A 17666-nucleotide genomic window follows, 5' to 3' on the forward strand; every position below is an offset into this window, starting at 1 on the left:
GAGTACACAATTTAACAGTATATCCCAAGTTTTTTATGTAAAGATCCATGATTCATTACTTGTGTATTACATCCAGTGCATCATGAAATGCCTTTTTAGGACACATGACATAAGACACAGGCAAAGGAAAACAAAGACCAACTCTGGGAGGAGATGGATCAATAACCAAAGAGTTATCTAGCAAATTCAACCAAACTGTCACTAAGCCCAAGGAACTAATTCCACAATATTTCCTCCTGGAAATCTTTTTTTTTTTTTTAAGATTTTATTTATTTATTTGACAGAGAGAGAGACAGCCAGCGAGAGAGGGAACACAGCAGGGGGAGTGGGAGAGGAAGAAGCAGGCTCCCAGCGGAGGAGCCTGATGTGGGGCTCGATCCCAGAACGTCAGGATCACGCCCTGAGCCGAAAGGCAGATGCTTAATGACTGAGCCACCCAGGCGCCCCTCCTCCTGGAAATCTAAATTAAGAAAAGGAAAAATCCTCTCACCACTCCCGCTCCATCAGACTCCACAGACAGAGATTCCAGGAAGCCGACATGGTAGGAAGACTTACCTTCTACTGGCTGTACGTCAGATGTTCCAGGATCTCCGCTGTAGCATACAGGTGAAATGTGTCCAGCAGTTGACGTGTCCTGCCCACTACACCAACTGCCACGGAGGAAGTATTTTCTCTGTCATCAAAGATCCTTCTAGCTGGACCAAGAATCAAAATGACATGGGACAGATTAACAGAAAAAAAATCAAATTTAATTTCATAATGATGGGGAATACACACAGACACAAACTTCCCAAAGATAGTCGGGCAACGTGAGGCTTATCTGGCAACCTGAGCTAAGGAGGGCAGGGGTCAGGGTATACAAAGGAGAGGAGGACCCTCAGCAGGAAGGTGAAAGGAGATGTTTAGAAAACAAAGGTTGCCCTGTTATGCAGATAGGTTTCTTAGGTAAAGAGGTAGCTTTATTAATAGCCTGTTCCTGAGACAGGTGTGCAGTTGTTGAGGGTGAGGGGTGGTAAAGAGCTTTTCCTGGATTGATTGAGTTGTGATTGCTTTTCTTTTTTTTTTTTTAAGATTTTATTTATTTATTTATTTATTTATTTATTTATTTATTTATTTATTTTTATTTATTTATTTGTCAGAGAGAGAGAGAGAGCCCAAGCAGGGGGAGCTGCAGCAGAAGCAGAGGGAGAAGCAGACTCCCCGCTGAGCAGGGAGCCCCATGCAGGGCTCAGTCCCAGGACCCTGGGATCATGACCTGAGCCGAAGGCAGATGCATAACCAACTGAGCCACCCAGACGCCCCTAGGAAGATCATTTAGATGTGTATACACTGGCAATAAACATGTGAAAACTAAAATGAATTATACCATTAAAACCACTCAACAATGCAATCTTTAGGTGCATATTTAATAAAACATGTAGAGCCATGGATGCTGAAATGCTGGTACATATAATCGAAGTGGATTTTAAAAATAGAGAGACGGGTTCTGTTCATGGATGAGAAGACTCAATAGTAAAGACATCAACTCTTCCCAGATTGTATAAAGTCTAATTCAACCCCTATTACAACAAGATAGAGTGGTATGGATGGAGGGTAGACACACTGGTCAATGGAACAAAACAGAAAACCCAGAAATGGACCCAAGAAAGTATGGACAAGTACTTTTGACAAAGTTGCAAAAGTCTTTCAGAGGAGGGAGGATTGCCTCCTGGAGAAATGGCCATAGAACTACTGGCTATCCATAGGGGGAAACGAATCTCTCACCTAAAATTCTCACTTTATGAAAAAATTTACTAAACAGTCATTGACATAACCGTAGAATATAAAGCTATATATATATATATATATATATATATATATATATATATATATATATATATATATATATATATATAGAAGAAAACAGGAGAGAATCTTCGGATCTAGAGTTTGTATAAACATGTTTAGACAAGACACCAACTGCACGATCTATAAAATAAAAAATGATATTTTACTTGATCAATTCATTCTTTTTCCTTTACTTTGTAAATTAGTAAGAGGATGAAATTAGGTGAAAAGTAGATAATTAAAATAAAACTCAATTTATAAGAGAGTTGGAATCCCTTGCTTTAGTGCACAGGAGTTTTTTGGGGTTTGTGGGGTTTTTTTATGTTCAGTTAGCCACTGGATCATTAGTTTTTGATGTAGTGTTCAATGATTCATTAGTGCACAGGTGTATTACAAGGCTGAAAACATACATATTTTAAATCCCAGACCAATGGAGAAAGATGATGGGAGCAGTGATCTTCTCTGGGTTGCCAGAAACTGAAGTTTTAATTTAGGTAAATGTTTGCATCTCCCATAACCCAGGACTCCTCCCAAGAGTGCAACATGCAACAGTATTCATGGGCAGCACTATGGGACACACTTTGTATGAATCAGACCACTGATGTGAATATCGATCCAGACCTGGTGAGCTGCAGAAACCAGCTGGGCTCTCAGGCCTTAGGGCCTCCGTGAGTGTGTACTGTGACCAGCAGGGGATGCTGTGGGACTGCCCTGTGGTCCTTACACAGCTGTGTAGTGAGGACCATTCAAGCAAAGGAGCCTGGGCTTGGAGGCCACATCCTGTGCTCCCTGATGTGGATGCAGCAGCTGTGTCCTCTCAGCCCTGGCAGAGTCCCCTGAGCAGGGACCTGTGTGTGGTCTCAGCAGGTGCTTCCTCCCAGGGCTCTCCCCAGGGCTGAAGCCACCTCCATCCTCCCCAGTGTGTGGTGTGAGCTGAGCTCCAGCACCAGGGATCAGGGAGAGGCTGGGAAGTCACTGGATGGAGCCCATTTGCAGGGACAGCCCCTCCTGTGGAAGAGGGTGGAGGAGAAAAGGAGGTCTGGGTCAGCCCAGCCAACTGTGGGGACCAGGGTGTGTGTCACTGTGGCCTGGACTCCTGTCCTCCTTGTTCTCTCACTGCACAGATTGGGACAGACCTCAGGGACACAGGGAAGCCCTCCAGTTGGTATCTGGCCCTGTGGCTTAGATCCTGAGAAGCTTTGCCCTGGCCTCTGCCCCATTATCCATAGTGTCTGTGTTTGCAGGTTCCCTGTCCCAGCCTGTGCTGACCCAGCCGTCCTCCCTCTCTGTATCTCTGGGATCATCCGTCAGACTCACCTGCACCCTGAGCAGTGGCTTCAGTGTATACTGGTTCCGGCAGCAGCCAGGGAGCCCTCCCCAGTATCTGCTGAGGTTCTACTCAGACTCAGATAAATACCAGGGTTCCGGGTTCCCAGCTGCTTCTCTGGGTCCAAAGATGTGTCGGCCAATGCAGGGGTCCTGCTCATCTTTGGGCTGCAGCTTGAGAAGGAGACCGATTATTACTGTGCATTCTGGCACAGTGGTGCTGGTCACAGTGACACCCACAGATGCGGAACTGGGACAAACACCGGAGCCTGCTCGGGACCATGGATGCTGACTCTCTTACAATTTAAAATACCCTGAATTCATACTGACTGTACTTGGAAGTAGCTTCTGCATCACAATGTCCTTCCTCCCAGTTTCCTATACAACTTTTGTGAACTCTGGAGAAAGAAAAACAAAAGACAACACAAACCCCATGATGATACAAAAATTTTGCCTGGTGGTCCATGTTGTAATAATCAGAGCCTGTTGAGCTGGTGTTTTTGTTTTGTTTTGTTTTTTCCTCTTTAAACAGCAACCCAACTTTTTTAGGTCTCTTGGTCAGAGTCTGAGGACCATCCCAGCAGGGGGAGAGTCCTCCACAGCATGGCCTCTTCCATTTCAGGGGTCAGAGCAGAGACCCTCTCTTCCCTCCCAGGCTCCTGTCCTCAGGGCTGGCAGAGGCTCACTGAGTCCAGGGACAAAGCACTAGAATGTGAGATGCTGTGTGAGGATCCAAGTCAAAGAAGAAATTCAGGCACAGAGCCGGCCTGGAAGCCTTGCTGGGTACCTGAGCCTTCAGTTGTGATGTTGGGGATGGGCGGTTAGGCAAAACTCCCCAAGTCAAGAAAAACAAAGAAAGATTGAAAACCTTACACATTGGAGGATTTCAGTATGTCATGAAGAATAAATGCAGTGTGGTTACTTGGACTGGATCCCGGAACAAAGAATGACAGTAGTGGCAAAAACTTGTGAAATCTGGATAAAGTCTGCAATTTCCTTAATATCATTGGACCACTGTTCAGTTCTTGTTTTCATAAATATGCCATGGTCATGCACGATGTTATCGTTAGAATAATCAGGGTAGGGGCGCCTGGGTGGCGCAGTCGTTAAGCGTCTGCCTTCAGCTCAGGACGTGATCCCAGCGTTCTGGGATCAAGCCCCACATCAGGCTGTTCTGCTGGGAGCCTGCTTCTTCCTCTCCCACTCCCACTGCTTGTGTTCCCTCTCTTGCTGGCTGTCTCTATGTCAAATAAATAAATAAATCTTTTTAAAAAAAAGAATAATCAGAATATAAGAGATCTTTGTACTATCTTTGCATTTTTTCTGTCAATGTAAAATTATTACAGAATAAAAAGTTCAACACACAAACACGTGGGGAAAAAAAGAATAAAAATATATCCTGTTTTCTCTTCCATGTTTAGGAGATCAAAGCCCAACATTTATGCTGTACTGGGTCCCAGCACTGCCTGTAAAACTTTTCACACCCAACGCTTGCTCATGTAATGCATTTTGTTTTTATTATTCTGTGAAGAATAATGTAAAAATAATGTTCAAATTACCTATCTGTTATTTCTATAGCTTGGGGACCAGGATAAATCACTTCCACAGCAGCAGCTAAGCTGGATCTCCACCTTCCTCGCACTGGAGGAAACCATTCAGAGCAGACACCACAAGGATCCCCAGTTCCGAACAAGAGGAATGCTCCCAATCAACCAGGTCCTCTCATTTCCAACTAAACATTTCCGGACGAAATACAAACAAATATGGGAAGACTCCAGAAGGTGGAGGGAAGACATTCTACAAACCTCAACTGTTGAGGAAAACACAGCAGTGAGTTCCCTGGGTTTCTTTTCTTCTATTACCTCCCCCACATGTAAGACAAGACGCGGCAGGAGTCTCCAACCAAGAATCACCCAGAGGGCCAGAATGGGGGGAAAAATAATAAAATCCACCAAAACTCTAAAAAGGCCAACCCCCATGGTCAGGGGATCTGGATATAAGTTGGCCTGAGCAGACAAAATATTTTTGACAAACCTGCCCATCACCTGCCTGCACACACTAATGAAGCCCCAAACTGCGCCCTCATGCAGGGCTCTCAGCAGTGCTGAGCAGACACCTCGTGTCCCTCCCCTCCTGGCAGAAAAGGGCAGTGTCCCATTGCCCACCTTGTGTAGTGGCAGTGATCTCAGTGGAGAGCTGAGCCTCCGTCCCACAGGAGCATCACCAAGCCTGGGCAAGGCGGGGCCAGTGGGCTACTTAGCATTCTGGCAAGTCCTGGGAAGCTCAGCTGAAGCCCCTCCCTCAGCAGGGATACTGAACGGGGTGCTATATGGCAGAGCTGGTCTGCACTCTTGTACCCCTGGTGGTGACTATGGGGCCAGTGAAAAGTGGACCCTGGACCCCCACCTGGCATTAACACACTGAATAAGGGGCTGGGAGGCAGGGGAGCTGGCCTGCAGTTGAGCCCTCCCCTCCCTGGTGTCAGGGAGGGCACAGAGCCCTGGACTTGCTGAGCATCCATCCTCTGCACCTCCATTCAGGCCTGGGCATCCCTCCCAGGGTCAGCAGAGCCCAGCTCAGAGCTTGTCCCACGACACCCCCACCCCCTCGTCGGGCACAGGAGGTGACACTCTTACAGCAGAGCTCTGGGAGTGAGTGGTCCACTCCCCTGGGAAACTGACATACAACCCCTGACCTCCCGCTGCTCCTTAAGGGGAGGATCACCTGACGGTTGAAGGAAGGTAATTGGGTACCAGCATTACATGGTACAATATCCAAAAATATCCAGGATCCAGTAAAAATGATCACTTGTCTGGTCAGGAACCAGGAAAATCAAACCTTGAACGAGAAAGGAGAATCGACTGCCACCAACACTGACATCACTCACATGCTGAAATTATGGGAGAGAGATTTTCAGGCGACAGTCAGAAAATCCATCTGATAAGCAGCTACAAACACTCCTGGAGCACATGGAAAGACAGAGATATGCAATTGAAATAGAAGTCATCCAAACACACCAAGTGGAAATTATAGACCTTAAAAATACAACAGATAAAATTGAAAAAGAAAACTCTCTGGAGAGACTCAGGAGTAGGTAACACCTGTTTATTGTGTGTTTCTTGAAAGCACAAATGGGCTGCATGCCTGCGTCATTCCCACGAACCGTGACTACTCTCCTGAGGACGTCACTAGGGGGCGCTGTGCACCTGCTCAGAGCTGGCGAGCCCTGAAACCAACTGAAATGGTTCCACCCGACTGGGCCCTGCACATGTGCTCACGGCCTGAGTGAGAGTTACCAGCAGCTGCTTCCTCCCAGGGGACACACTCAGAGTTCTTAACTGCCCCAGCCCTCCTCTTCGGATTTTAGCTACAAGCTGGGCCTAGGACCCAGAATCAAATGGCCTTGTGGGCTCCTATTTGCATAATGTACCATGAAACACACCCTTTATCCTGGAGCTCAGGAGGACATAAAAGACACATCCCAGAGACCAGCACCAGCTGTAAGGCCAGGGGACCTTTGGGAAGTCCACACCATGAGCTGGACTCTTCTCCTCCTCCTCCCCCTCCTCACCCAGTGCCCAGGTTCAAGGAGATTTCAGAGGCCAAACTTTGGAAGGGTCCCTCTGCCTTTATTCTACATTCTTAACATGCATCTATTTTCATTTCAGGGACCAGTTCTGAGGCTGTGGTGACTCAGGAGCCCTCACTGACCGTGTCCCCAGGAGGGACAGTCAGTCTCACCTGTGCCTCCAGCTATGGAGCGGTCAGCAATGCTCACTATCCATGTTGGTTCCAGCAGAAGCCTGGCCAATCCCCCAAGACATTGATTTTCAACACAAACAGCAAACCCTCCTGGACCCCTGCCCGATTCTCAGGCTCCCTCCTTGGGGGCAAAGCTGTCCTGACCCTCACAGGGGCCCAGCCTGAGGACGAGGCCGAGTACCACTGCTTCCTACAATACGGCGATGGGAGGCACAGTGAGAGACCCAGATGAGGAAGGAAGACATAAACTTTTGCTTCACAGTGTGTGGGTACAAATAAGATCACGTGAGGTTGGCATGCATGGCCAGACACCTGAGCTCTCACGGGCAGAGCAGCCTAAATGTTGACCATCCTTAGAGAGACAGAGATACAAAGTGTCTGAATTGCTTCCCATCCCTGTTTGAGTCCTAAAGTGGAGTAAATATACGAAAGTCTTGGGAGGAAGTGGTCCACAAAAAGCAGATTTCAGTTACTTTGTATTAGACAAGGATCCACATGTCCCTGGATCAGAACTAAAATTTGAGGTAAAACACATTTCCTCCAGAAAAAAGGAACATCTTCAATATTCCTTGTCAGGTAAGAACAGAGGAAACCCTCATTTAGTGTATTTCTAAAGTTTCACGGTGCGCTTGGCTGGCTCAGTCAGAAGAGGGTGGGACCCTTGATTTTATGGTCTGAGTTTAAGCCCCACAGAGATTACTTAAATAAATAAATACCCCCCCAATAGTTTTAAAAAATAACAAAGTTTATTTTATTAGGTTGCATTTTAATGCAATGTAAGTATATTCTATACTTCTTTTAAATATTAAAAATTATACACATTTTTGGAAGGATTCCTCTTCCTTAATACTCTGGGATAAATTGCATCTTCCCAAAGAACATATGTTGAAGTTGTAGCCCTCAGGGCCTAACAATGTGTCCTGATCGGAAAATAGGGTTGTCAGAGATGTAATGCGTTAAGATGAGGCGATACTGGAGGAAGGTGGCCTCCTAGTCCAGTATGAGTGTTGTGCTTATAACAGGACAGCCACATGGAGACAAGGAGGGCCCGGTGGGAAGCTGGAGGCAGAGTGTGCAGTTTGCAGCTGCACCCAGGGAATGCCAAAAATTGCACTCCAACCACTAGTAGTCAGGGGGAGGCAGGGCAAGATTCCCCTACAGGTTTCAGAGGGAACATGGCCCCACCCCATGGATCTGGGGCTTTTAGCCTCCAGACCTGTGAGACTGTAACTTTTCACTTAAGCCACTCAGTTTGTATACTTTGTTAATGGCAGCCCTAGTGACGAGTTCGTAGAATATACGTGAGGTTCAGTGGGGTCGAGTCCGGAGACGACGACCAAGAAAGAATTCTTGAGGCGTCTTTGGTGCAAAATCGTTTATTAAGGCACGGGGACAGGACCCGTGGGCAGAAAGAGCTGCTGCCCCGGGTTGTGAGAGGTGGTTGTTATATACCATGGGGTTGGGGGAGGTGAGGAAAAAAAGGGAGGTTGAGAAAATACTTTCATGTTAAAGACTCACAGGATACCAGAGGCCTTGCTATTGTCAAGTTAAGGTTGTTGACCCCTCTAGCAAGTGTTAATAGTAAGACAGTTGGGAGCTTCCCTGGAGAATGTTACTTTCCTCCTATCACGTGCCCTTATTAATGGACTGCAGGTCCAGAAAGAAATTCCGTTTTATTTGCATTTCTTTCTGCCTCAGCTTCCCTCAATTTTATGGAAGGGAAGGTAATGTTAGGGCTTCAGGAAACTGAATTACGGGTCTCTGGAAGTTAGTCTATTGATAAGAAAGCTTCTTCCTTGTAAATCACTAGGACACGTGTAAACTGAGGGAGACCCAGGCCTCCCAGGATTGTGATCTCTGTCAGTTAATCATTTGTTTTTTTTTCCTTTCCTTCGTTTTAGGGCAGCCAGGAGTGCCGAGGAATGTTGCATACATGGGGGGTTGCGGGGTGTCAGCTTCTGCTTTGTCCTCAGCTTGCCTTCTGTTCCCTCATCACTAGGAACCTAAACATCAAATGGTTAATATATTTCTGAATTTGAACACTTTCTTCCCAACGGGTTTTTAATTGTTACACAATTGTGATCATAGTTTTTATGACATTTCATAATTTTGCTCATGTTTTGAGCACGGCTAGTGTCATGGAAGGTTACTACAAGTAATTTATCCTGAGTTTAAAAGTCTATAAATATACAATTCCTGCTTAATAGTACTTTAAAAACTTCATTAAAAATATAAACAGCCATGAGGTGGTTCCAATTGATTACCAGTGCTAAGGACTCTGACGTTTTAAAGTTGTGAAGATTATCTTCTTGTATTAGAATGCATCTAGATAGAGAGAAAAGGGAGATGCCTACTATCTTCAGTGGGAAACCCTGTGTACATTACTCTGGACATGAAATGCACAAAATGGTAAAACAGAGAGTTCATGTCCTGGAGAGGCTTATTAGAAAACTGAACAGACTGAAACGTGAAAAGCCGTCAGTCACCAAAAACAAAGTGTGGCCTTTCTACATGTGTTAAATCAGTCAGTCTCAAACTTTAACATGCATATTGACAAGGGAACAGAAGGCAAGCTGAGGACGAAGCAGAAACTGACACCCCACAACACCCCCCAACCATGGGATGTAGGTGACATTCCTCAGGCACTCCTGGCTGCCCTAAAGGAAAAAGAAATAGTTAACCTATAGACACCACAATCCTGCAAGACTTGAGTCTCCCTCAGTTTACCAATGTCTTAGCAGTTTACAAGAACAAAGCATTTCTATCAATAACCGAGCTTCCAGAAGGGAATGTAAATACAATTAAATGTCTTTATAACCTGCAGGCCATAGACAGACACTTCCAGGAATTCAGGAAGTTCCCAACTATCTTCATGTTAACGCCTTACTAGAGGGGTAAACAACTTTAACTTGACAAGAGCAAGGCCTCCGGTATCCTGTGAGTCGTCTTTAACATATGAAAGTATTTTCTTGAAACCTCCCTTTTTCCTTACCTCCTTACCAACCCCATAGTAGATAATCAGCCACCCCTCACAACCCGTGGCAGCAGCTCTTTCTGCCCCCGGGTCCTGTCCCTGTGCTTTAATAAACCATCATTTTGCACCAAAAGAATCTCAAGAATTCTTTCTTGGTTGTGGGCCCTGGACTCCACCCCGCTGAACCTCACGAATATCCCACAACCTCATCAATATGAACCATCTGGAATCTTATAAAATTTGGGTTTGGATTCCTTGGAGTCTGGAGAAAGGCCTGAGATTCTGCATTTCTAATTCATGGAGAATGGCCTAAGAGGGAAGAGCTGAAGAAAAAACTGACAGAAAGAACTGAAGTCTGTGGATTACAGAACAACCCCAGTCCATGTATCCCAGGGACAGATGCCTCCTGTCCAGACAGAAGCCCCCCTGCCCTTCCCTCCTCTCTCTCCTCCACTATGTCATTTCTAGGACTTTCCCTCCATAATCCATGCTTCTCAGGTCCAGCTCTGACCTAGTCTGGTACCTGAACATCCAGAATATCCAGGAAGAAGATGATAAGGACTCCAAATGTTCAACACACCATGGCAGTGGGAGCAGTTTCACCTACCCACAGTGTGACCGCAGGGGTAGTGAGACAAACCCTCATGGCTCATCTCCCCTGGACCCATGTGCCTCCCGTTGGCTGACTCACTGTTCCCCTCCTCATCCTGCTTTGAGAGTTTTCACCTTCTGAGATATTTTGGTAATCGGTACCTGTCTGTGACAACCCTGTCTCTGCATGCCCTACCTGGTCTTGGTCCACAGCACATGTTGCGTGCATTGCAAAATATTTTCTCAGGCACTTCTGGAATCATGAGAGTGAATACATGGACAGGTTTGCTAGTTGCGACTCACCTGCTCCCTGACGGGTTTTTAGTTTTGAGGATGTTGAGCCTTTCACAGACGTGCTCATAGTATAAACAGCATCCTTGGTTCCTCTGTTCCCATTGACCTCGTTGCTCACTCATGTAGTCCTTGCTTGACCAGGGCTCATAGTAGGAATCCATTACTGAGTTGTTCCCTCTGATAGCAACAGGAATCTTATGTTTGCTAAAAATTAGAGGGCAGAAAAATGTTCTAATTAGAAGAGGGTGGATAAAATTATGGCAAAGAGCAGCAGTCAGAGAGGACTAACACAGAGAATGCAGCGTTCCAGGTTACAGGGCAGATAGTAGCCACTGAGGATGCTGTCAGTCTATGCAACTGAAAGATAAAGAATGGATGTACAAGGGACAAGGTGTAGCCACCCCAATAAAATAATATGTTTTATTGCCCAGATTATTGATTCAAGCCATTTTCCATGACTTGAAGATTTTTTAAATTTTTCATTTATTTTATTTTATTTTACTTTTAGATTTATTTATTAATTTATTTGAGAGAGAGAGAAAGAGTATGAGAGGTGAGATGAAGATGCAGAGTCCCCGCTGAGCAAGGAGCCCTACTCGGGACTTGATCCAAGGACTCCAGGATCATGACCTGAGCCGAAGGCAGATGCTTAATGAATTGAGCCATCCAGGTGCCCCTAAGCTTTTTTTTTTAAAGATCTTATTTATTTATTTATTTATTTATTTATTTATTTATTTATTTATTTATTTTTATGAGAGAGAGAGAGAGAGCACACATGCAGGGGGAGTGGCAGGCAGAGGGAGAGGGAGAAGCAGACTCCCTGCTGAGCTGTGAGCCCAATGCTGGGATCCATCCCAGGACCCTGGGATCATGACCTGAGCCAAAGGCAGCCACTTAACCAACTGAGTCATCCAGGTGCCCACCTTGAAGCTTTTAACTGAAATTTAGGCCTTAAACTCTGTGAGGAAGTCACCACTTGGTCAACAGACTTGCTAATGATTCCCCCACTGCTGCTCCAAAGTGACCTCTGGGTCATTTAACACCTACCTGAGAAGAGGAACTATCCAGATATTTTGAGTATTATTGAATACATGGTTCAAGTGACATTCCTACTCATGAACCAAGAGCATCACCACGCACTCCATTACAGTGGGGATAACTGGATATCCCATCTGCTAGAGGTTCAGCTTACAGCAGATCTATTGGGTCCATAGAATCACCCAGGGGACATACTCCCTTAACTGCCAGGAGAATCTCCATACTTACTTATTGGCCTGGTGAAGTAGGCCAAGAAGTAAGACTATGGGTACCTGAGAAGGCAACAGAAAGCCTCTGGAACCATGTCTTGTTCCATATTCTTCAAGATAGAAATTTACAAAATATTATTATTGTGGGAAAATAGCAGAGATTAGGGTTACCCTTAATGATGCATTGGTATCAGTCCCCAACAGGCCGGCAATCCATTCATCAATCTGGCTTCTAAACAAAAACTGCCAACAACAACCACCAAAGCACATGGATCCTGCCAGATGAAGGTGGACAATTATAACCTCAGACGAGCAGTATCCCAATCGAAGCTGTTCTGCCTGATGTGGTATAGTTTCTAGAGCACATTAATTAACACTATTTCAGTTAAATAGTAGAGAGTCATAGATCTGGTGAATGCACACTTTTCCATAACTATCAGTTGGCATACAGAGTATCAGATGCTGTTCACACTCACATAGAGTGGACAATAGTACATTTAAATTGTTCCCCCAAAGCTCTTTTTACTCTTCTTCATAGAAGAAACTGGACCATTCACATGTTGTACAGATCCTCACAATGATGCATTAGATTGCTGACATTGATTTATTTGAACAAGACGAGAAAGAGGTGGAAGTACATCAAAGTCTTTGGTAAGACCTCAAAGTTCCTGAGGATGGGGGACCCATCCTATAAAGAATCAGGGGCCCATCACACCAGTGAGTCCACCAGTCTCCTAGGGATTCCCTAGTCTAGAACATTGCTGGATACTTCTAAAATATAAAATAAAGTATTACATCTCACAATTTTCATCCTCAAAAAGGAATCACAACACTTCACTAGGCTTATTCTGGTTCTGGAAGCACATATTCCACAATTGGAGAAATTGCTGTGACCCATTTTCAGGTGACCAAGAAAGAGACTAGGTTTAAAAAATCAGAGACAAATGAGTGTTCTCCACACTCTGTATGAGGCAAACACTTCAGCCATTGGAGCCATATGACTCTGGGTTAGTAGAGCTATCTGTCATGAGAAAAAGAGAATAATAAAAACATCAGGTGGAATACTTGACAAGCACTAATAAGATCATTACCATGTCATCTATTACAGACCTGGAGCAATAGGAAACTATAAAATATTCAAACGTAATTTCTGGAATGTTCCTGAGCTCTGGAAGAGACTTCTATGGGACAGTTGACACATTATGTGTCTAGATATACACAAGAGTAGCTAGGTTTAAGGGGGACCTAAGCTGAGACACAGGCAGCACCCAAAATCCTGGCTCTCCCACTCATCAGGCATGGCTGCTGTGTGAAGTGGACTGAAGAAGAAAGAAAGGCAGTGGTACATTTAAGCCACCACATCCCCAGATTTTTTCACCGGGTTCCTATATGGAGACCCCAGGCACTGAAAGTCACCTTCTCAGAGAACTACAAAGGGTAGACCTGAGAATTAGAGGGGGAGAAAAAGGGAACACCTGTAGGAGTGCATCTTTCCAACAACAAAGGACACGAATTGGGGGTTGGGAGGCAGATGTGGGAGAGGAGGGCTGGTCATGGGTCTTCCAGGCCAACAGTCTCACTGACATGCAACAGCTCAGTAGCTGTGACCTGGCCATGTTGTTGCTGAGGACTCCTGGGAGGGAAGCACGTCTGCATGAGAGCCCCACCCCCGCAGGTGGTAGCAGTTATCATGGGAGCTTTGCAGGCTGACTCAGCTGAGGGGTGTTGAGAAACTCAGCACTGGAGCATCTCCACCATGGTCTGGCTTCTTCTCCTGCTCACACTTCTAACTCACTGCATAGGTTAGGGGGATTTGGGGAATTGGGGGTGGGAAAGGCCGCACTGCAACTTCATGCCCTAGTCCTTCCTCCAGACCTTTGGTCTCTCCCCTGTTTTCAGGAGCCACTTCCCAGGTTGTGGTGACTCAGGAAACTTCACTGTCCACAATTCCTGAGGAACAGTCACAATCACCTGTGGTTCCAGTACTGGGGCCGTCACCACCAGTAACTATGTCAGCTGGGTCCAACAGAAGCCCTACCAGGTACCCCAGGGTCTGATAAGTAGCACCAGCAACCTAAACCCAAGGTTACCTGCCCAATTCTCTGGCTCCCTGTGGGACAGAAGGCTGCCCTCACCATCACTGGGGCCCAGACAAAGGATGAGGCCCAGTATTACTGTGCTCTGTGGTACAGCAACTATTACCACAGTGACAGAGGCAGGTGGGAAAGTGAGACACAAACCACCAGACTCCATCTCACCCTCTGCTCCCAATATCACCCATCTTCTGTTGACAGGGGCTGCATCTAGCTACTGTGGGTCCAGGGAGCTTGATCTCCATGGTCACAGAGGAAGCAGTCAAATCCATTGCTGTAGGTTTCAAAATGTCTTGTTTTTAATCCACTATTTTTTTTATAACAATCCATGCATAAAACCCAACACAAAGATATATATCATCAGTTGGCAGGTTATTGACTGAAGTGGCAAAATAAATACACACACACACACACACACACACACACACACACACACATACACCATACCCAACTGATTTGGGTCAGCCAGCATTTATTTACCAAGAGAAAAGTTTCATATTATGCAGCTATGATTCTATGTGTAATGATAAACTTACCAGCAGAATATATAAGGTGACACTTCAGTGGAACCAGGGAAATAATCATATTTTCTTCTCAGTGACTTGTAGGAAAGTCTAAAATAGAATAGAATGAAAACAATACAAAAAGAATAGGGTTAATTCCAAAATATGGTAATAAATGCAAAATATTAATGTAAGTATAAGATGATTTATACTCTAGGGAATGCAGTTTCTTTCTCTGCATTTTAATCCAATTTACAAAACTGATCTTCCCTGTGTCTTGAAGGCAGAAAAGAACTTTAGAAAAGAAAAGAAAAGAAGACTAGCACTTGCCTCTCTGCCCTCTGTGTGTGTTCCCTACAGAGACTGAAGGATTCTCAGTGTTTCCTGAAAGGTGTGATGGTTAGGCAAGATGATGGGGAGGTTGGGGATTGGACCAACACAGGGCAAGGGTCTGCAGGGAACATACATTAGAGAGGCAAGTGTCATTTCTCTCTAAGTCAAGTTTCCTTCCCCTATGGTTGATCTTTATTCCTTTCCCTAAAAACATCTTGTAAAAGACTTGCAAAGTAATGTTTAAAATTATAAAAGAATGTGCTATCAAGGAATTTTGCACAGGAGAATAATATGGAGTGGAGATATCAAATCATTTTACACAATGGACGCATATAAGGAGGCCCTCTCTGCAAATTGATCTGACAGAAGGGAAATTCTGACATCTGGTAGCCTGTCAAGGAGAAATCTCATGAGTTATGAGCCAGTTTTTACTAATGCATCCCAAAAGAACACAGGGTTAGGTTCTCAGGGGCTGTGTAGAAATCATGAAATAAACAGGCCCTTTGGTCAAGAGTTTTAGTAAGGATCAGTTGAACCTTTAGTTTCTTGCCTCAATTAATGTATTACAGTGATTGTGTCTCACCCACCCCAGTTGGTACCTATGTCAGCATAGGTATGTCAGCATAGGTAACTCAGATCCCCCTTCAAAGAAATGCTTTTTGCCCCTGCTATTGTGAGGGCTCAATGGTCAACTTCAAGCTGTCAGCAATTTAAGGGTTAACCTCATCTGCAGAGAGTGACATGCTGATCCCAAGCAATCCCACATTCAATGACAGACTTGAAGATATAAATACCAAGTCAGTTGAAATTGCAGCAGAGATACCAACCCAAGACACACCTTCTGCTTGGGGAGCCATATTTGAGAATGCATATTCACCCTAAGGCATAATTAATTAATGGTGATATGCCCTGCACTGAAAAAATTATATGGCTCCTGGTACCACAGGGCACATGTAGAAGAAGTCCCTCTACTCATCACAACTGGTGATCCATTTGGGGAATATGTGTGCTCATTCCCTACAACTCTGAGGGTATGGGTTGGAGGTGAAGATTCCTGTACATGAGTGCATACATGAGAAGACACAGCAAGAGTTCCAATAAACTTTAGTTTCAGCTCCACTGAATCACTTGACACCCTTTATGACAACAGAACAACAGACCAAGAGAGAAACCACCAAATTGGCAGGAACGGTTGAGCCTGATCATCAGGATAGAGTAGAGGGTGCCTGGGTGGCTCAGTCGTTAAACATCTACCTTCAGCAGGGTCCTGGGATCGAGACCCGCACTGGGCTCCCCGCTCTGCTCGGAGCCTGCTTCTTCCCCTCCCACTCCCCCTGCTTGTGTTCCCATTCTCCCTGGCTGTCTCTCTCTGTGTCAAATAAATAAAATCTAAAAAAAAAAAAAAAAGGATAGAGCAGAGAAATTTTTTTGGCTGACATGAATGGTATCCATTGATATGCCTTCTTTGTCTAATTTGGGTGGTAAGTGGATAGATCTAACAATATAGTTCCGAGAAAGACACGGTGACTGGGTTCACACTCAAGTATGAGAATCTGGGTAAGCCCACCTGGGAAGGCACCTCAACTTGCCCAGGTGCTCATCACAGTTGAGGCAAATCTAAAATGGGTGGTGGAGACAGAGAACAATTACCATTGGTTACCTTCTTGAGCCGAACTTCAGCAGCAGGATCTGCATTTCATCCCAATAAATGACCTCTTTCAAGTTTCCATCTGGAAAAGAAGCTAAAACACAGCCAGGAGGAATTGCTCCCAAGACTCATTGTATGAAGCTTGGGGATCTGAGGTTGGGCACAAGGTGGACTGTAATGGATGTAGTGGTGCCCTGCCATAATGCCCCACTCTAGGACTGAACCATGCCTTCTCCAGCAGCTGAGTTTAACCAGCCAACAGGTCTCCCCTGAATCATGCTATGAGACTAACCCTTGTTATGGGTTATGATATGGGTTCATCCAAGCCCACTAATTCTTCCAGGTGCAACTTGCATTCAAAGACTGAATGATGCGTAGTTACCAGGTTCTACGCCTCTCATCCCACTTCAGGACCCTGAGAGGACTTGTCAATTCTAGAGTCCATCAAGGGAGTGTCTACTTTGTTGCAACTACATCACAATCATGCCTCCTTCACTCCTCCATATCTGGTTGCCCTGGGAGAGTTCCCCATAATCCTTGTGGACGAACTTGCCATCTCAAAGTCAGGAAATTACTGTGACAGAGTCTGATAGCTCAGAAAATTCAGGCCAGAGAATGGCACCTCCATCTACTCTCCAGCTGAGGGGAGGTGGAGTGGAGAGCCCTAATGGACAGGGAGAATGTCATGTGCCATCCATGCCCTTGTGGGTAGTAAACATGCAGCTTATTTATGGGAGGGTCAGGAACGCCTATGAAACGTATCTGCAGCTAATCAAGGGTAGTGGTACAGGCATATCTTATTTTACTGCACCTTGCTTTATTGTACTTCACAAATATTACATTTTTACAAACTGAAGTTTTGTGGCAACCCAGCATTCTGCAAGTGTCTCAACACCATTTTTTCCAATATGTGCTCACTTCATGTCTCTGTGTCACATTGTGTTAATTCTCAGAATATGTCAAACTTGTTCATTGCTCTTAATTCGTTCTGGTGATGTGTGATCAGTGATGCCTCATACTGCTGTTGTAACTGTCCTGGTGCACCACAAACCCTGCCCATGCAAGATG

The 17666-nt window shown here is 45.2% G+C and overlaps 1 long non-coding RNA gene and 1 gene segment (V, D, J or C); one reads left to right on the forward strand and one right to left on the reverse strand.

The window, feature by feature from the left end:
- Nucleotides 1–411: 411 nt before the first annotated feature.
- Nucleotides 412–15209, reverse strand: LOC121103018. Of its 4 annotated transcripts, XR_005835161.1 has the most exons (7): nucleotides 14651–15209; nucleotides 12193–12296; nucleotides 10784–10978; nucleotides 6041–6113; nucleotides 3145–3327; nucleotides 556–695; nucleotides 412–460 (listed from the first exon to the last, which is right to left on the reverse strand). It is a non-coding gene; the product is annotated as an uncharacterized LOC121103018 (long non-coding RNA). The 4 variants fall into 4 exon arrangements; XR_005835158.1 differs by having other exon boundaries at nucleotides 442–695; XR_005835160.1 differs by lacking the exon at nucleotides 12193–12296 and having other exon boundaries at nucleotides 442–695.
- On the forward strand, nucleotides 6548–7162 carry LOC103679791. The segment is given in 2 exon segments: nucleotides 6548–6735; nucleotides 6822–7162. Coding segments are annotated over 2 exon segments (477 nt in total).
- Nucleotides 15210–17666: the final 2457 nt, after the last annotated feature.

Source organism: Ursus maritimus, unplaced genomic scaffold (assembly GCF_017311325.1).
Source record: "Ursus maritimus isolate PB19 unplaced genomic scaffold, ASM1731132v1 scaffold_163, whole genome shotgun sequence".
Classification (NCBI taxonomy): Eukaryota; Metazoa; Chordata; class Mammalia; order Carnivora; family Ursidae; genus Ursus; species Ursus maritimus.